Source organism: Corapipo altera, unplaced genomic scaffold (genome assembly GCF_003945725.1).
Source record: "Corapipo altera isolate COAL_440 unplaced genomic scaffold, ASM394572v1 24b, whole genome shotgun sequence".
In the NCBI taxonomy this organism is placed as follows: domain Eukaryota; kingdom Metazoa; phylum Chordata; class Aves; order Passeriformes; family Pipridae; genus Corapipo; species Corapipo altera.
In genome coordinates, this window is record NW_020884888.1 from 3,132,409 (window position 1) to 3,151,153 (window position 18,745).

At 40.2% G+C, this 18,745-nt stretch overlaps 1 protein-coding gene across 2 annotated transcripts in view; it reads right to left on the minus strand.

Annotated features, from left to right (window-relative positions):
• GABBR2 (gamma-aminobutyric acid type B receptor subunit 2) overlaps positions 1-18,745 on the minus strand; it is a 476,962-nt gene that overhangs the window by 21,041 nt on the left and 437,176 nt on the right. For both annotated transcript variants that reach the window (XM_027643926.1, XM_027643927.1), the window contains exon 15: positions 5,675-5,899. In XM_027643926.1, coding sequence (XP_027499727.1) covers positions 5,675-5,899 — 225 coding nt within the window. The remainder of the gene's footprint in view (positions 1-5,674; positions 5,900-18,745) is intronic.

Genomic DNA, 18,745 nt, shown 5'->3' on the forward strand with positions numbered 1-18,745 from the left:
GGGCAATAATTTTTTAAGCACAGCCTAGACAGATTTTGTGGTATAGCTGCATTTTGGAATTGGTTCCTCTTATTTTTAAGAGCGTTCTTAAAATTCTGCAGCTCTGGTGGCACGAAGTAAGGCCCTAACTTCTGATTGTGAGAGATCTGACTGGGCAGACACTGAAGCATCTGGTCCCTGGCATGTATCTACATATCAAGTCTGCAGATTGGGATGATGCTTGCAGACAATAAATTTCCTTTTTACGGTGTTAAAGTAGATGAGAAGGCTAACGTTCTCTGTGTCTTCTTCACCATAGTCTTTACTGGTAAAACTTGCCTTCAGAAATCCCAGAACCCTAAAGCAATTGAACACAACAAGTTCAGGCAACCTGACAAGTTGCATCCCTGAGGACTAAGAGGATGGTCAATGTCATTGTGAGGCCACTCTCAGTTACTTTTGGAAGATGATGTCATTTGGGAGAAGTTCTTGAGGACTGGAAGGAAGGAAATGTCACAGCTGTGTTCAGGAGAGTGAGAGGAGGATTCGAGGAAATGCCTTCTTCCCACCTTCACCTCAGTCCATCGAGGATGCTGCAGCAAATCCCCTTGGGAACCATTTCCAAACATACGAAGAGCAAGAAGGTGATTAGAAGCAGTCATTGTTGATTTATGAAGGAGAAATCCTGCCTGACCAACCTGATTTATAGCATTCTTCAGTGAGATATCTGGGCTGATAGATAAGGGGAGAGAATTATTTTTCTTGACTTAAGCAAAGATTTCAACACTGTGTCACATAACATCCTCATAGTCAAACTGATAAAATAGTGACTGGGTAAGTGGCCACTGAAGTGGATTCAAAACAGGCTAAACTGACAGGCTTGGAGGGTTGTGATAGCCAGTCACCAGTGCTGTACCTCAGGACCACAGTAGGACCCATACTTTGTTAGTGACTCATCAGCGAGTTTGCAGATGATCCGTAGAGAGGAGGAGGCGGCAGCGGCATTGATACACCAGATGATTGCACTGCAGTTCAGTGGGATGTCAAGAGACTGGAGGGGCCAATAAGCTAGGCCCAGATCTGGCCCCTGAAGCTAGGCAAAGGGGAATACTAAGTTCCACCCTTGAGGAGAAATAAATTCCAAGCACCTACCCAAAAAACATGAGGGGTGTTTGGCTGGAAAGCAGCTTTTCAGTAAAGGCTCTGGAAATTGTGATGGACAACAAGTGTAACATGAGCCAACAGTACCCTGGGCCAATGGAAATCAACCTTCCTTTCTGCTCAGCCTGAGTGAGAGCACACCTTGAGTGTTGTGTCCAGGTTTGGGCTCCCCAGAGCAAGAGAGGCATAGGTATACTGAAGAAAGCCCAGAGAAGGGCTACAAAGATTCTGAGACTGGAGCCTTATGATACAAGTGGAGGCTGATGATTACTTAGCCTTGAGAGGGAAGTGACTGATGGGAGAATGACACTGTGTGTAACTATCCTATGGAGGAGAGTAAGGAGGATAGAACCAGACTCTTCTCAGTGGTGTGCAATGAAAGGAAGGGAGGCAGAAGCTGAAAAACCAGAAATTTCACCTAAACATAAAAAAAACCCCTTTTCCTGCTGTGAACATGGTCAAATGCTGGTATAGATGCTCAGAAGGGTTGGAAAGTGTTCATCTCTGGAGATAACCAAGACCCAATTGCTCAGTTGCAATTACTCTGGGTATATCCTGCTGTAGCTGAGCCTTCCTTGAACCCTTGCATCTTCACTTCCACCTTCTTTATTTCTAATTAGGCTGGTTGTAATGACTAGTGTGCCTAAATCCCACACCAAAAACTACATGAAAATGAAGTTAAAGGTGAAGAATGGTAATAACAAGGCTTATTAAGTTAGCAGGCAGAAGCATTACAATATAAAAATTCTGCAATTTGTTGTGGTCTAAGTTCAAACTGAATATAAGATAGAAGTAAAGCCACCCATCAATTGAATCCTCTTTGCCTGAAGTTTATAACTGAAAAGTGGATGATTTGCAACAAGGACATATGATGCAATAAATTTATTCACATGGTGAGGATTGTCCATGGGCAATGTTGTTGGCTTACACTGCACAAAGAATGAGGTTAAATGAGCATTTTTCTTTTTCCTTTTTTTTCTTTTTGTTCTTCAGGCCATAAAATCAGTGGAATTTATATCTTGCTGTCTTACATCTGTGCCGTTTCAATTTCAACCAAGGGTCAATTGTGAATAGACAAAAAATGCTACCAACACTGAAAATTAATGTTTTAATCCCTGGAACTGATTTTGCCTTGCTGCTCTACAGAAAACTGGATCAGAATTAATGTGGTAATGCCATTGCAGCTAACAATGGTATGTACTCAGTGGGTGACTACAAGTGAACACAATGTTCTTTCTCAAAAAAGATAGAGTAGAGAAAATAAAAGTACATGGAAGTTTGATAAACATGGATAAACGTGGGGCAATTACTTCATTAATATTAGGCTTTCTTCTTTTAAAGAAGTGACGATTATGCTGAAAAATACTATAGACCTGTTGGTCCTTAAAAAGATAATCAGATGTAGCAGTTAACTTCTAACAGGAAACATATACATAACATGTTTCAATTCTGAAGGTCACTTCTACAAGATATCCTTGAACCCAGAAATCAATAATAGGTCTAAAAATGTTTGGACATTTTTTTATTGGATAACAAGAATATCTACAATTTCTGTCAGTAGGATGCAGTCTAATGTTATCAACATTTGTATCTTTAAATGGAGAGAGTGATGAGCATTTGTTCCCTGATCTGTCTTACTCTGCTATGGGATTTTCTTCATGGTTTTTTTCTGAGGTACTTGGTACCGAATGAAATGGGAGTGGATGAAGTGGACATTTAACTGGAGAAGTATAGCAATTGCCATGTTAGATGTAAATAAGATTAGTAGAGCTGAGAAGAAGGAAGGGGAAAATGTCATGTTTCATTCCCTAATGTGTCTACATTGTTGAATAGTTGCCTATTCAGATTCATAAATGGACTGTGGGGCAGAATTGAATTTCAGCACTGTTGACCCAGGGGACTGCTGAAGATTAGTTAAAAGGAATACACTTTACTTGGTATAGCAGAGAAGTAGTAGCGCTCACCTGGCTCAAAACCACATTATTGCTTGTATCTGTCTGGTCAGAGTTCAATAAATGAAAAAACGCAGTCTTTTAAGTCTTCATTATCATCTCCTGTGCTCGACAAGCCACAGGCTTTAGCAATCTTCCTATGTCACTAAAATTGTACTAATTTATGACATACTTGTTAAGGGGACAGATTTGGTGCCTGTCTCACTCTAACATCTCACCTAGATGTGCAAACTGGGTGGTGCCAGATACAATCTTTTGTGGGGTCCAGAAGGGCTATTGTGAAACCAGTGCTGAAGCAGGTTGCAGGAGAGGGCGCTTGCCAGCCATCCTGCTGTGACTGTGGCACAGCACAGAGAGAAGAGACACAGGACAAAATATACGAGTGCAAGAATAAGAACTCTCCAGCTGTGGAAGCACTCCATGGACACTGGAAGTGCTGCATTCCAGCCTTGCTTCGACTTTTTTTTTGTATGCTATCCAATGACGAATTTCGTTGCAAAAATGCTAAGCATTTGAAAACGTGAGAATACATGGAAAGAGGTTAAGTACTTCACACTAGACGGCTATGTTTCATATTTGTATTTTGACGAAAGAAGAACTGAGAGAAAAAACAAGGGTAGGGTAATTGGGGTTTAAAAGAAGATCAGACGAAGGGGTTAAAAAAGGAAACAGAAAAGTAATTTCAGAGCCTGTGACAATGTAAGAGAAGGATGGGCAAAGGAACATGAAAGCAAAAGGGAAAAGAGCTTGGACAGCATTAATGCTTCTCTTTGAAGAGAGTTCTGACATTCTATGGAGGTATTTTTGGCATCAGAGTTTTAATATACATTTTCATACAGCTTACACACTTAAATCTTGCAGTATTTTGAAGTACACTCTATTATGTTTGTGAACGTTCCCTTAATTTAGAATGAAGTTATGATTCTTCCCTAAGATCCAGAATAAAAATATGACTAGGTATGTCTATGTATGGCTTTTTAATATTTGAGAAGGGAATTGCAGAACTTGTAAAGCCATCCTATTTAGTCAGTCCTGGAGGATGAATTATTTAGCTTTTTTTCAGATCAGAAATCAGCTTCTATTGCTAGTCTATGCCTCTAATTTCCTTCAGAGGGTACACTTCCATATAAATTTATTAGTTTTTTATTTTACACACATAGTTCTTGCCCCTCCCCCAGTAGATGGGACGCCACTTAGCACCAGAATCTACTGACTACAATTTGCTCAATACATTGATTGAACATTGTCCAGTAAAGAGCCACAAACTTTTTATCAATACTCATTTGAAAAACCTAAAAACAGATTTACGAGGTGAAAGGACCTATATTTTGACTCTTGCCTTGCAAACATTTCGGACATCCAACTGCATATGCGTCTGATTTGGGGTGATAAGCTACATTTATGCAAGTCACTTAAAATTAATACAATTGCACATTTTACTTCAAAATATCAAATACATTCCCTAGCACTTGAGGTTTTGGTAGAGTAAGCTTACGTAAAAACCAGTTTTCCCTTCATTCAAGATCTGTCATATTCACATCTAAAGCTTAACTCTGCAAGGAAAATGGTCAAGTTCCAGCGCTCTGTGGGTAAGGGTCTTCTCAGTTCTTCTGATAAGGCACAATGAAAACACCTTTAGAACCCAAAAGGGCAAAAAGAAATGAAAACATATGCCTTCTAGTCTGTGCCTCACTTAGTCCATTAATATACACATTAAAAAATATAAGTTCAGCATTTGCAGTATACATACAGATTTCCTCTTAAGTACTGAAAAAGCCTATTGTAGCACCATACTTGAATACTTGGAGATTTCAACACAGTTGACCTTATATAGTGCCAGTGAACTAAAATGATCTTATTGTTTTGTAGGTATAGAAACAGAGATCTTGATTATCTTGCTTAGGGTATGTAAGAATCATAGAATATCCTGGGAGGGGACACACAAAGATCATTGATGTCCAACTCCTGGCCCTGCACAAGACCACCTCAAGAGTCACACCGTGTACCTGTTCAAACGCTTCTTGCACTCTGTCAAGCTTGGTGCTGTGACCACTTCCCTGGGGGGCCTATTCCAGTGCCCAACTACCCTCTGGCTGAAGAACCTTTTCCTAATATCCAACCTAAAACTCTCCTGAGACAGCTCCATGCCATTCCTTTGAGTCCTATTGCTGGTCACCAGAGAGAAGAGAGAAGAAACATGGCAGAGTAGATAACAGGACCTGTCCCTCCTGAATCTCCACTTATAATTCTTTCCAAAAAGTTCCTGGAAGTTAGAAATAGAGACTATTCCATTGAAACTACAGAAAACAATGTTTGTTTCCCCAGTCACAGTTTCAGTAAAAATATAGGCACTAGAAACTCATGTATTCACACTCCCGTAACTTTGCATATTCCATTTGCTCCAAAATCTCATGAAGCTTTGTTTTTCCCTCAGGGTCCAGAAACAAGAGTTTATAGATGAGCTTGATTAAGAATTCACATGCATCCTCTGCACTTGGAAAGGCAATAAACATTTATATATTAAATCGTGATTACAAAACAGAAGAAAAAAATCCAGATCCATGCAAAACATATTTACCTACCTTGGGTACAAACACAAGGCAGAGAGTAATGGTGCTGCAGAATATTATGACTAAAGCAACAATGCAGAACTGCACATTGGGTTGGTCCCGGGTAAGGAATGAAACAGCAGCACCAATGATGCACATTATCCCCACGTTGTATACACTCATTCCGATGTACTTGCTGTCATTCAAAGCAGGAATGCTGACATTTCGTGTCTCCCAGGCTAGGAAACACCCAAATAACTGAAATGTTAAAAGAGAGAAAAAAGATGATAATTATAAGAGGAACTGGCTGTCATCAAGAAAAAGCATTAATTTAAAACAAGTATTTTTTTAACTTAACAAATGCAGGTGCTATTACAATACAGAGATATACACCTACCTTTTATTCAGTATCTAATTACCTATGTGATCTGATTTGCTCACTAGGATGGATTCCTGCTCTCCCTCTCACAAGAGAAATGGGAAACTTTGAATTAGTCATTATGGGAAAAAATTACTCTAAACGCTATGGCTATCTTTATTTTGTACTTTTAGTAATTTTTAAAGACAGTTCTTCCTCTTTCTTTTCAAGGATTCCAATAAAGATGTAAAGTGCACTGTTCTTTTAGCTATTTTTAACAGCTGTTCTCAATATACACTTATCAATCCAGTCATTCATTATATGATTATTACCTACATTAATAAGCAGCAGTGCCAAGATGTGTCCCTATGGGACATAAATAAACAACATAGAAAGTGTCACCCCAGTTGTTCAGACTGCAATTATAATGTCTTTTATTATAGTGGGATTTGGTAATGGCCTTTCAATTGCAGTTGTCTAATGATTTCTGGCATAAAACATTCTTGTGGCAATTTTTTTTTTGCTTTTTTCTTTGGTGTATTTTTAAGTTTTAGCTCCTTTGTTATTTGCAATATGCTTTTGCAGTTCAGCAGGGGAAAGTCTTTAGTGGAAGGCCATCTTCATCCCTTGAAATTTAGTTAGATTTTTCTACAACATGAACTGCTGCAAACAATTATTTTCTTTCTCTTGCATTTCTCAGAGAAGTTCTGGTAATGCAGTAAAACCCTAAACGAACTCAAGATGTTGTAAATAGGTAACCCAGCCTATAGTCTAGGCAAAGGAATACACTCTTGTAGGAGTGAATGGTGCCTTGGGAAGAATGACAGACAGCAGATGGTATTGGAGGGAAGGGAAGTATAGAGAGAAGAACCACCACTAAGACCCAAGATGTGGTTTCTGTGTTTTCTAGCTTTTTCTGATCACAATGCAGAGACAGACAAGAAAGGGAAAGAACGAAGGTGCACTCCCGCTGGCCTTAGTATCCTTCCTCTCAGACCATCATATGTATCCACTGCCATGTCATGGAGATAATATTCTCTTTTATACAACTACAATTCGTGTGGTAATCCAGGAAACTGGAGGTCAATGATGATGCCATTTGCGGATTAACTGAAGTTGCCTAGTAGAAATTTATTTTCTGTCTTTTTTCTGTGGCAAATAATCTGGACTAGAAGAACAGTGTTTGATTGCCAGACAAATACAAGAGAGTAGGGAACTGGCAGATTGATGTTTGCTCTACAAACTCAGGTTTCAACTGTAGTAACACCTGGACACTAGCAACTGTAAATTTTCTTGATTATTTGCTTAGTTTTTACCTCAACTAATAATGGCAACAAATCCAACTCCTTGTGATGCAGCTGCTTTACACTTGCATAGGCACTAGCAGGCTGCAGCCACCTACCTACTCACCCAGGCATTTCCAAACAGGACACTTCAGAACTGCCAGCCCTGCCCTCCCATCCCTGGGCTTGTCTGCTAGCTTATTTTATTCTCTTGCCTACACCACATGTCACACAGCCACATGTCCATGAGCAGACCTGGCTGAAGGCTTTGGCAAATTAGGCATCTACTGTCAGACCATGGAGTATGGCAGGCTGCAATCCAGGCAAGGAATGTAGAATCACTCACCCACTTTCCAGTGCTGCCATCACTGCTGCAATACAAAACAGAATTCACTGGCAGGGGTGGCCCTTTGCAGCAACAGCAGCAGTAGCTGCCCTTGCAATCCTTATGAAGTCTTTCTCAGCAACATTCCCACCCTCCCCCCTGTACACACTGGTGCAGGAGATGGTCCTATACAGGGCATTCCCTTGTCTCATCATCGAACTCCTGCCTCTTTGATTTAACCCATCTCCTCTAGTAGGACTAGAGTTTACACCTCACTCCAGCCCCTTGTCTCTTCTCCAGCTCTTCCCAGCAGCCTAAGAATTGCAGGAAGAACAGTAGTGGCTGCTGCAGTCAGACCATGGGAGAGGGCTCTTAAGGGGACAAGGTGTCTGTAGAGAGTTACCTGGGTAAGCAAGGAGTCTCAGACATTCAGGTAAGGCAGCTGAGGAGAGTGAACCACTTATCAAGCTGCCTAGCTTTGTGCCAGAGCAGCAGCTTATCCCCTAATATATTTTCAGAGCCCCTCTGTTAAACAAGGTAATACCTCCAATAAGGAGGGATGCAGATAGCACTCCTCTGCTGTTGGGTGGGTCTGGCATTGTGCACAGGCAGAGCAGGAAATGTACAGACTCCTTTACAGGCTCTGCACGAGCAAATCATTCACTGTATTCACTGTATTCAGGCTGCACTGCTGACATAGAGTGGTGGTACCTTTTTGCAGGACACAAACCTATTCCTCCCAGACATCCCACTGTCTCAGCAGTTGCTTGTCCTGCACTCCCTGCACTCTTGGTGCTGCGCAGCTCAGCTGTGCTGCAAATTTGCATTTCAGCAGCCCCTGAAGTGACAAATAGGCTGGTCTGGGCTGAACTGTTTTGAAGGACAGAAGGAATCCTTGTCTGTATTTCTACATCACATTTTTAAAGGATGACACCCTGATTAACTATGGAGAAGATTTCTGTCTTCTTCTACTACTGTTAATTATTAATGAGATTTTTAGGGTTGCTGGTCATCCCTCACTCTCCTCCACTTCTCCCAGTATGAACAAATTCTCTTCCAAAAGCATTATTCTGGGAATACGGCCAATATACTTATGTGAGGACAGCACTTATTACAAATAATGGGGATTAATTTATAGCTGAGGCAGTTATAAAGCGATCTAAAATATCAATTATAATGGAAAAAAGATGGTTTGAAGAGTGTTGTGGGGGTTATGGTTTGGCCTATTCTCATTTATAATTGAGAACAGCATGGAAAATAGTTAAGTATCTTCCAGATGAAAAGAATATATTTATTTATACGATAACTAAAGAAAGGGAGAGGCTCTTGCAGCAAGTGGGTTTCCTGAGAATGATGCACTATTGTAAGGGCTTAAAGATCACAGTTGCCTGTCTCAAGCACTGTTTAGGCCACAGAAGGACTTAGTCATGAGAAAAGCACAGAATGGAACCACAGGATGATGCTAAGTCCAGGCCCAGCAGAGACAAGATCTGGTTAGCACATCCTGGGTAACGCATCCAGACAAAAATTCCCACTGTGGCAGTGGGAAAAGAAGCAACTACTTGTACGCATATCACCACATCACAGGTCAAACAAAGATCACCCCAAGCCATGGGACAGAGGCCTCCATGTATACCTGAAACTTGGACTGTAAATTAAGCCATCTTAATGGGAACTTGAGATAAGATAAGTGGGTTACTATTGTCTGAGTGTTATCTCAGGCCTATGGGGAGGTAAACAAAGCCTGGGAGAAGAATACATCATGATAATGGACATGAAGAATGCAGAATTTACACATCACAGAGAAAGCCAACTCAGTAACTGTGCTGAAATCTGCAGGAGGTAAAAGGTCATTCCAGCAGAGGGAGACCCTGACCACTGACTCACAGCCCACTGACCCAAGAAACCCACTAACTCAAAAGGAAAGAAAGAGTCAGCATGCAAATTAATTAGCATTAGAGAACTGTGCAGCCACTGAGCATTAATTCCTTTGTTTGCAAAAATGTATAAATAGCGAAAAATTTTGAATGACCTTGGGACCTCCAACATAGAGAATCCCAGGGTGAAGAAGGACCAACAGGGTGCTGCTGGATCCATGAGTGATGACTATCTTCTGCTTAATCTGTCTATCTCTGTCTCTCTCTCTCTCTTTCTCCCTCCTCTCTTTTTTATGTTTTTTTGTCTTTATACCTCATATTTTGTCTGACTATTGACTTTGGCATATGGTCTCATTTGCACTTTAATTCAGGCAGAGGCATCTCTCAATAATCAGATCTTAACAACTATAAATTTGAGAGCATTTTTTAAATTTTAATTACCCTTTTGGGTAAAATGCTTGACTCAGGAAGAGAGATCTCCTCTTCTAGAAGTCACAGCTCATCTTTGAAACATGGATAGAAGATGAGAGTTTTCTGCAGCCTGTTGCCAGGGTAGTGGTGATTGCAGAGGTGCTCCTTGTTTGCCTGCTACAGATGCCTGCAGGGCTCCATGAGGTTGGTAAGATTTCTCCTCTGAGATAAAGCTTTCTCCCCATCTGCCCTTCTTATTTTCCCCCTTCCTGAGGCTCAGACAATCTGCACAAATAAAAGATTCAGTTTTATGACTGTAAAAATCCTGTAAATCCCCAAAATGGCTTGCTTGAGGAATGGGATGCAGACATTGCTTGTGAAAGGTTCAGATTTCTGTGATTCCTTGACAAGTTTTGAATATGAAACTTAGGAGCTTCAGTTAAAAACACAGACTCATAGTACCTAGTTCAGCTCCTCTTTACTCCTGGTACCTAAACTTTAAACATTAATCTTCCCCAGATAAGTAAATTACATTTCAAATTATGCTTGGGGGTACCTAATTCTTGAGACTGCTGTAAATTTAAGGACTATTTGATATTTAAGGCTGCCTGCTGGGATTTGCAATGCAGCTGTCTCTCTTCCTATTGCTCCTAGAGGGCTCAGGCTGCTAAAGTCTTCTCAGACTGTCTACTGGCTTGGGCCTCACACAAAATGATGCTGGTGATGACCATTGCATAGCTTCATGTTTGGAGAACACAGCACAGTGATGTGACCAAGATGTGCTCCCCAGTCCCAGAGCAGAGGCTGGCTTCGGAAGGAGCTCTCAACTTCTTTCATAGCTGTCAGATTTTACCTAGTCAGAGAGTGACTGTCTTAATTACTTGGGCACTTGCTGGGATGTTAGTTCTGATCTCTGCTGGGAGTTTTGATTAAACAGTCTTTAGAGAAGGCGTGCATGAATACACATTGGGATAGAGGCAGGCAGCTCTTAGCAGTGCTAACGTGCTGGATTCAGAGAGGTGTAGGACATATCTGTCCCACTGCTTTATACCAGCTCACTTAGGCAGCTCCTTGCTGGCAGTTACAATTCCCATCCTGAAGCTTCTGATGGACCTTGTGAATCACAGAAGGAGTTTGAACAACTCAGGGCTACGCATTCTCCTGTAGAAAGCAGTGGTCTAAAAGTTAAGGATATAACACTCTACTGTCAAGTCTAATGGCCTAATTTAAGTCCCTTTGGGGATCTCAACCAATGACTTATGAAGTATGTAACTGGGAAGGCTTTATATATTTTTAGTCATGAACTTAAAGCCTTTTTCCACTTTGATCTTCTAAATACATATCTTACTGATATAGAAAGTGTCATAAAAAGTTTTGGATTTTCTCAGAAGGTATGGACTGCTGTACAGGCAAGAGATTGGTTTGTTTCATTTTTGTTTGAGGGTACGCAGCTTCTATTTGACACTACACTGATGTAAAGTATTAACTTTGTAGTAGCTGGTATGGTAGTTTAGGCTGTCTTGTCAGTGCACCTAAAAAGGGTATGAGACAATGATTGTATAAATTTGGGGAAAACAGTACCTGAAGACCACATAGTCTGAAGGATTATATTGTGAATACACTGTGACTGATGATAGAATACTGCTCATTAAGAGAAATCTGTATTAAAATCTCAGAGGAATAACAGAACTATAGTGAATACAATACCTGTGTTTATAGAGTTTAACAGGAAAACTTTAATTTTAAAAAATCTTGTACTAACCAAATTCTGATAGCTGGGGGTATAATAAAAGTGTTTGTAGTTGACGTATCGGAAAACATTTACCACTGTCTTTTAAAACTCTACTAGCTAATTAATTTTAAAGCTTGTTCATGGGAATTACTGTTAAAGACAATAACGATTGCCTACTGATGCACAACATATATTGATACAACCAAGTGCCTAATTTGATATTGGACTGCATAGACTGTCAGATGACAAGCAGGAAATTATTTATCCTTCTCCATTCCCTCCTGCCCTGTACTGCCCTTAAACCATTTTTTATATGTTTCATTTCAAAGTCATGTCAGCTTTTACTTTGAGCGTGGATTATGAGCAGGATTGGGAAAAGAAAGACAAAGAAAGAAAATTATACTGAGGATATCAGACAGGAGCAGAGAAATACCAAAGGAAAAGTCTCCAGTGTTGCCAGAAGTCATATTTGCCAATAACTAGTGGATATGGTTTTAGAAAGATTATGTACTGGACTGGGCTGCAGCTAATTGCTGTACTGTAGTAGCACTTATAGTGCTCACTTGTGCATCATAGCCTTGCTATGTCACATGAAAGAATAAAAACAAGCCTTTACTACAAAGATTTTACATCTAGGGATTTTTGCTTGGTTTGGTTTTGGTTTGGGGCTTTTTGGGGGGAGAATTGCCTTTTTTTTTTCCTTAGCTAGATTACTGTGAGATTTTTCCTCGTGTCTCCCCTAAAGACAAAGGTAGTTCTGGACTGTGGCCTGTAAAGAGGTCTCAGTCTGAAGTAACTGTGAAGCTGGACTTGTGGGTTTCCCTACTTATGTTCAGTCATTAAATCCAGATCATCACAGACATAGGCACAATGGCTGCAGATACTTTTCAATGAGATTTTTCAAAACAAAAAAAAGAGATTTTTGGGTTTCATGTTTTCACTGGAGGATTGGGTAGTGTGGTAGTTTGGGCTAGGCCTTCCTTGGTGACCAGTTTGTAACCAAGGAAGGGTCTAGATTTACCCAGTATTCCCTACGATTTTTATGTAAACCAGACTATAAGAAGAAAGGAGGAGAGGCCTTCGCTCTCTTTCCTTCCAGTGGTTTGGAGGTGCAGGTTCCCTGCTGTTGAGTCTGTCGTGTTGGGGAGCGAGGCCTGGTAAGGCCTTGTCGACCTTGGGAGGCGGAGGTTGCTGGCTGTCCTCCCGGAGCGACTCTTGGTTGTCCCAAGGAGAGTGGTGGGATATTTCTTTGCTAACTCTTTAGTTACTAGATCTCGGGCTACTGATTGGGATATATATATATATATTTTAATTTGGTTTTGTTCCCTTTTTCCCTTCCCCCTTCCCTTTCCCCTGTGAAATTGTATATATTTTAATTGTATATAACTGTAATATAGATGTAAATATATTTATATATATAACTTTAGCTGTCTTTCTCTCGTTTCGGGTTTTCTTAGTTGTTTTTTTCTCCCTCTTCTCCCTGAGGTTTGGGGGGGGAGGGGGGGACTTCTGGTGGTAAGGTTTGGAGACTAGGTAGGGAGCCAGCTTCAAACCATATCAGGCAGTAAAAAATACTGAGCATTTTTCAGGAAGATGCATAGAAAAGGGATTTTTTTTTTTTTAATTAATGGTACAATAAGTAAGATTAGAAAACTGAAAGACAGACTATGGCCTTGTAGGTCTCTTACCTTCACAATTAGTAATCTAATGTTAAACCATTGCTCATTCCCCTGATCTGGTATGAGTCAGCTGTGTATTTAGTTCATTTTCACAGAGCTGCTCTAGATAGACATTACTAAAAGGAAGCTTAATATTTCTATTGATCATTAGAACAACAACTAAATATCGTTTTTAATTGCAAGATATGATATTTAGCTATTCAGCTGAAGGACTTTGTCTTCTCAAAGGTCTTGGCGAAACCCTTTATGCCCAGTGCAAGATGGAAAGGCAGCTGCACAAAGCTGTGAACACTAATAGGCGCCCAGATAAAATTTTTCACTTTACGCTCCAGCCTCCAAATCAAAGGGTCAATAAATTATTTTCGCTTCTTTCCATTCCGACTATGTTTGACTTTCTATTATGAAAATTCTGCCTAGTCATTAAACACATTATGGTAACTAAGTTGAAACAAATACACAATTGGTTATTAGCAAACATCCGTTTGTAGTAGCTTTATATTTTCTCTGACATGCGATTACCACAAACAATCACAACACTGTAAAGAACTGAAGCACGTCTCATCAAAAACAGTGTGTGCTACAGTTTAAATCTATTTCTGCTGTACAAATATTAACGTCAAGAGACATGTAAGGGAATACTGCACTATCTGCAACATTTCAAAAACATATTTGAAGTTTCCTTATGGCCATAGTAGCGAAAAGTTATCGAACAAAACCATATGAAAACATGTGGTTTTGGATACTAAAATACTGTCAATGTTTTATTAAAGATATAATATCTGGTACCACTATAAATTATCTTACCCCCTCAGAAAGCTTAACTATGTTCCTCTCTAGTCTGTGGATGTGGTCTACCTGGACTTCAGCAAGGCCTTTGACACTGTCTCCCACAGTATTCTCCTGAAAAAGCTGGCAGCCCATGGCTTGGACAGGGGCACTCTCTGGGTTAGGAACTGGCTGAAGGGCCGGGCCCAGAGAGTGCTGGTGAACGGTGCTGCATCCAGTTGGCGGCCGGTCACTGGTGGTGTCCCTCAGGGATCAGTGTTGGGCCCAGTTCTGTTTAATATATTTATTGATGATTTAGATGAGGGGATTGAGTCCATCATCAGCAAATTTGCAGATGAAACCAAGCTGGGGGGGGAGTGTCGATCAGCTGGAAGGCAGGAGGGTTCTGCAGAGGGACCTGGATAGGTTGGAGAGTTGGGCTGATTCCAACGGGATGAGGTTCAACAAGGTCTAGTGCTGGGTCCTGCCCTTTGGCCACAACAACCCCACGCAGAGCTACAGGCTGGGGACAGAGCGGCTGGAGAGCAGCCAGGCAGAAAGGGACCTGGGAGTTTGAATTGACAAGAAGCTGAACATGAGCCAGCAGTGTGCCCAGGTGGCCAAGAAGGCCAATGGCATCCTGGCCTGTATCAGGAACAGTGTGGCCAGCAGGTCCAAGGAAGTGATTCTGCCCCTGTACTCAGTGCTGGTGAGGCCACACCTGGAGTGCTGTGTCCAGTTCTGGGCCCCTCAGTTCAGGAAGGACATTGAGGTGCTGGAGCAGGTCCAGAGGAGGGCAAGTAGGCTGGTGAAGGGACTCAAGAACAAGTCCTATGAGGAGAGACTGAGGGAGCTGGGGCTGTTCAGCCTGGAGAAGAGGATCAGGGGAGACCTCATCACTCTCTACAACTACCTGAAAGGAGGTTGTAGCCAGGTGGATGTTGGTGTCCTTTCCCAGGCAACTATCAGCAAGACAAGAGGGCATGGTCTCAAGTTGTGCCAGGGGAGGTTTAGGTTAGATATTAGAAAGAATTTCTTTACAGAGAGGGTGGTCAGACATTGGAATGGGCTGCCCAGGGAAGCAGTGGATTCTCTGTCCCTGGAGATTTTTAAAAAGAGACTGGATGTGGAACTCAGTGCCATGGTCTAGTAACCGCAGCGGTAGTGGATCAAGGGTTGGACTTGATGATCTCAAAGGTTCCTTCCAACCCAGTTGATTCTATGATTCTATGATTCTAGTCATCGTAAGATGGGACAGATGGCTTACTGCTAAACCCATCATAAATATGAGCTGGAATTATGAAAATTAAGAAGGGAGGCATTCCCTTCTTCCAAGTACTCTTTTTGATCATGAAGGGAATTAGGAAAGAATGTAAGTAAATGTGTTAAAAATCAAAGGTATTTTCAGAAAATAATTAGGAATTTTAACTTTTGAAAACTATTCAATTTTTATACACATCAAATTTATTAATTTGCTAAAGAGATTAATTAACAATACTGTTGACATAGTATCTTAAGATAATTTGGAGAAACTTGAGGAAATTATCTAGTGCAAGCTCCTTCTCAAAAAGCAGGCTCAGATGCGAGATCAGACTACGCTGCGTATAGCTTTATCCATCCTGGTCTTGAAATCTTCCAAGGACAAAGGATGATCAGCCTCTCTGGGGAACCTGTTCCACTGCTTCACTTTCCTCAGAGCAAAAAAAAACTCTTTATATCCAGCCTTCATTGAGTAAATATAGTAAAAGAGTAAAAAGGAGGAGCATGTGTGGCACACCACAGCTATATGATTCATAAGCAGCTCCTGGGCTAGACATATAGAGAGGGCATAAGCACCTGAAGCAGTAGTAAGAAGCTACATCCAGCATCCAGCAAGGACAATCAGTCCATCCCCATTTGTAGGTACCTAAATGCTACTAGTGACTGAATTTCTGCTGAGTATTTGATTACTAGTGCCTCTCACACAACTAGCCTCTGCTGGAGTTCAGAGAAGCTAGTGAGGACCTTCTACCCCCAGCAAAACACTCTGCCCTCCTGCCTACTATGGTAAGAGCACGGAGTGCTGACCAAAGACTGGGCCACTGGGCACCGACTGCAGCCCAAGGTCTAAACCATGGTATCTAACTCCTTTTTTGTAAATCTGCTTCCAGATGCATGAAAAAAAATGGAAAAGTAATGTTTATGGATTAGCCACCAAAGCAAAGGAATCTATTAGAAGAGGGAGCAGGGGAAGCAACAGGAATATTTACAAACAGCAAGTAAAAAATATTTGGGTATGTGTCATAAACAATCTGCCCGAAACTTCATGGGTAAGTAAGCTTTTCTTACCTTAAAAATTGTTTTGGTGTTGTGGAATGCAAAACAAATAAGCAATAAAATTGGCCAAAGTCTAGACAGAATGTAACAAAGGTTAAAAAGAGGAAATTAATAATAATGTTTACGAATTAAAGGTCTAAAATAGAGATAGTGGAAAGGATAGTTAAATATATAATAGTAAATGAATAGCTAGCAGCATTAACAGAATTCATAAGGATTCCTAAAAATGTATGTGGAGAAAAAGGAATTGTAATAACGATTCATTCCTTGGAAGATCACAAATTCAATAGTAATGATGAATGATAAGATATGCTTAACAAGTGTTTTTATCCTATGTTTACATAGAGATGGAACAATCCACTCCCATCTTGCCAAAACAGAGGACTCATTGAAAACCCTGTCAAGGCAAGCTGCTGTAATCACCGAGATCTGGTAACTTACATGCAGGAGTTTTAAGAATTGATTTAGAAGGTGTCTGAACTGCTGGGCTTAATTGTTGATATTTATTGGAACTCTGGCAAAGCTCCACTTAAGATACAAAGAGGCCATATGGGAAAAGAGAAAGCGGAACATCTTCAGTGATTACAGAGCTATTACTATAATTTCTATCCTAAGCAAATTAATGAAATGGTTGACACATGAACTCAGGCAATAAGTGAAAAAAAAAAAAAGTGATAGCAATATAATTCAATGTGTTATTATTTTTTTCAATGAGATTGCAAAACTGAATAGAGTTAATCACTTTCATGCAGCTTACTTGGATTTCTCAGTACTGTTTGTCTTAATACTGCACAGTATTGTTATTTAAAAATAGAATGTTATAAAATCAATACAACAAATTTAAACTGATTGAAATCGACATGATTGATCTCAACATACAACTATTAACAAGAAGCCACCAAAAAGAAAATGATAGGTTTCTAAAAATTCCTAACCTAAGCTGTCCCATAGATGTACATTGACTTGAAGGAGACTATAATACCACAGCTGAAAATGATGCAGAGGAAGAAGAGGAGGAGCAACTCATAGATGTCATTTTCAATAAAGAGCAAGATTTTTAGAAAAATCACAGAAATTTGGCCAAATGCAGGGAAGTTTGCCTAGAAATAAAGGCACCAAGTCATTTTAGAGAAAGAGGGATAAAATATATGCAAAACCACCAAGGTTCAAGGTTTGGAAGTAAGACAAATTCAACTTAGCGATTAGAGAGCCTCAGAAAACAGAAGATTCTTTCAGACTTGAAACTAAGATTGAACATTATCCCAAGGACATATTTTAGTTGAATTAATACTTTATTTGGCTTCACAAATCAACTACAGAGTTGTGTTGTGCAGTATATCAACTATAGCAGCCACTGGAATTTTTGAATAGGAATCATTAGAAGAAACCAAATTTCTTATTCTTAGTGACCTTTATCAAGTCCCATGATGCATATGCATTATTTTTTTCCTTACCTGAAATTCTGATACTTTCATCCTAAGCAAGGTTAGCTAAGGATGATACGTTAAAAACAGTGTATGAGAAGTGGTCAGTATTATTATGGCTTAAAAATGCCTCAATTAACACTTACAGGGAAACAGTAGGATTTGATACAGAGAGTACCAGTCAAGCTGAAAACACACCTTTGCCGCAAAAGCCTCTTTCTCAGTAGCTTAATAACATACCCGTAATAATTTGTCAGGGACAAAATAAAACTTCCAGCATATGTACACCTTGAGTCTAATGTTAATTAAAAGCATTATCAGGAAGAGAGGAATCAAATAGTAGACAAGACTAGTGTGTGTGATTAATAAGAAAAGCATTATAGAGGACTCTAATCCGGTATTGTTCTGGCTGAGATTAGAAAAATAACTCATACCCCTCAGAAATATGTTAGTGCACTCACTAACAACACATCACTGACAAGTTTAAGATGGTGTGTTTTCTATCATCCTTTGGAATGTATGAAAAAAAGGTACTTTTCAACTATGTCTATATCATCAGAAATCAAAAGCTTGACATACTAGAATTGACTAGTTGATGTGCAACTGGTCTATTTGACTTGGTGGTGTTTGGTCATGGGTTGGACTTGATGATCTCAGAAGTTTTTTCCAACCTAATTGATTCTGTGATGGTCAACATGTACATGCAGAGAGAACTTGAACTTGTATGTAGCCTTTTAGGAGCTGAACCTGAGATGGGAGAAAACATGGAATCCCATAAGTATGGGGGAATTTGAGAAGACTAATAAATTGGTCATTAAGAAGACTTACACAATGGTAAAGGCAAGATTTAGGATGATCACCTTCCTATTATTCTCTAGTCACCAGTCCTGAGGAATACAAATCCAATAACAGAAGCCTTCATGCAGTTAGCAAA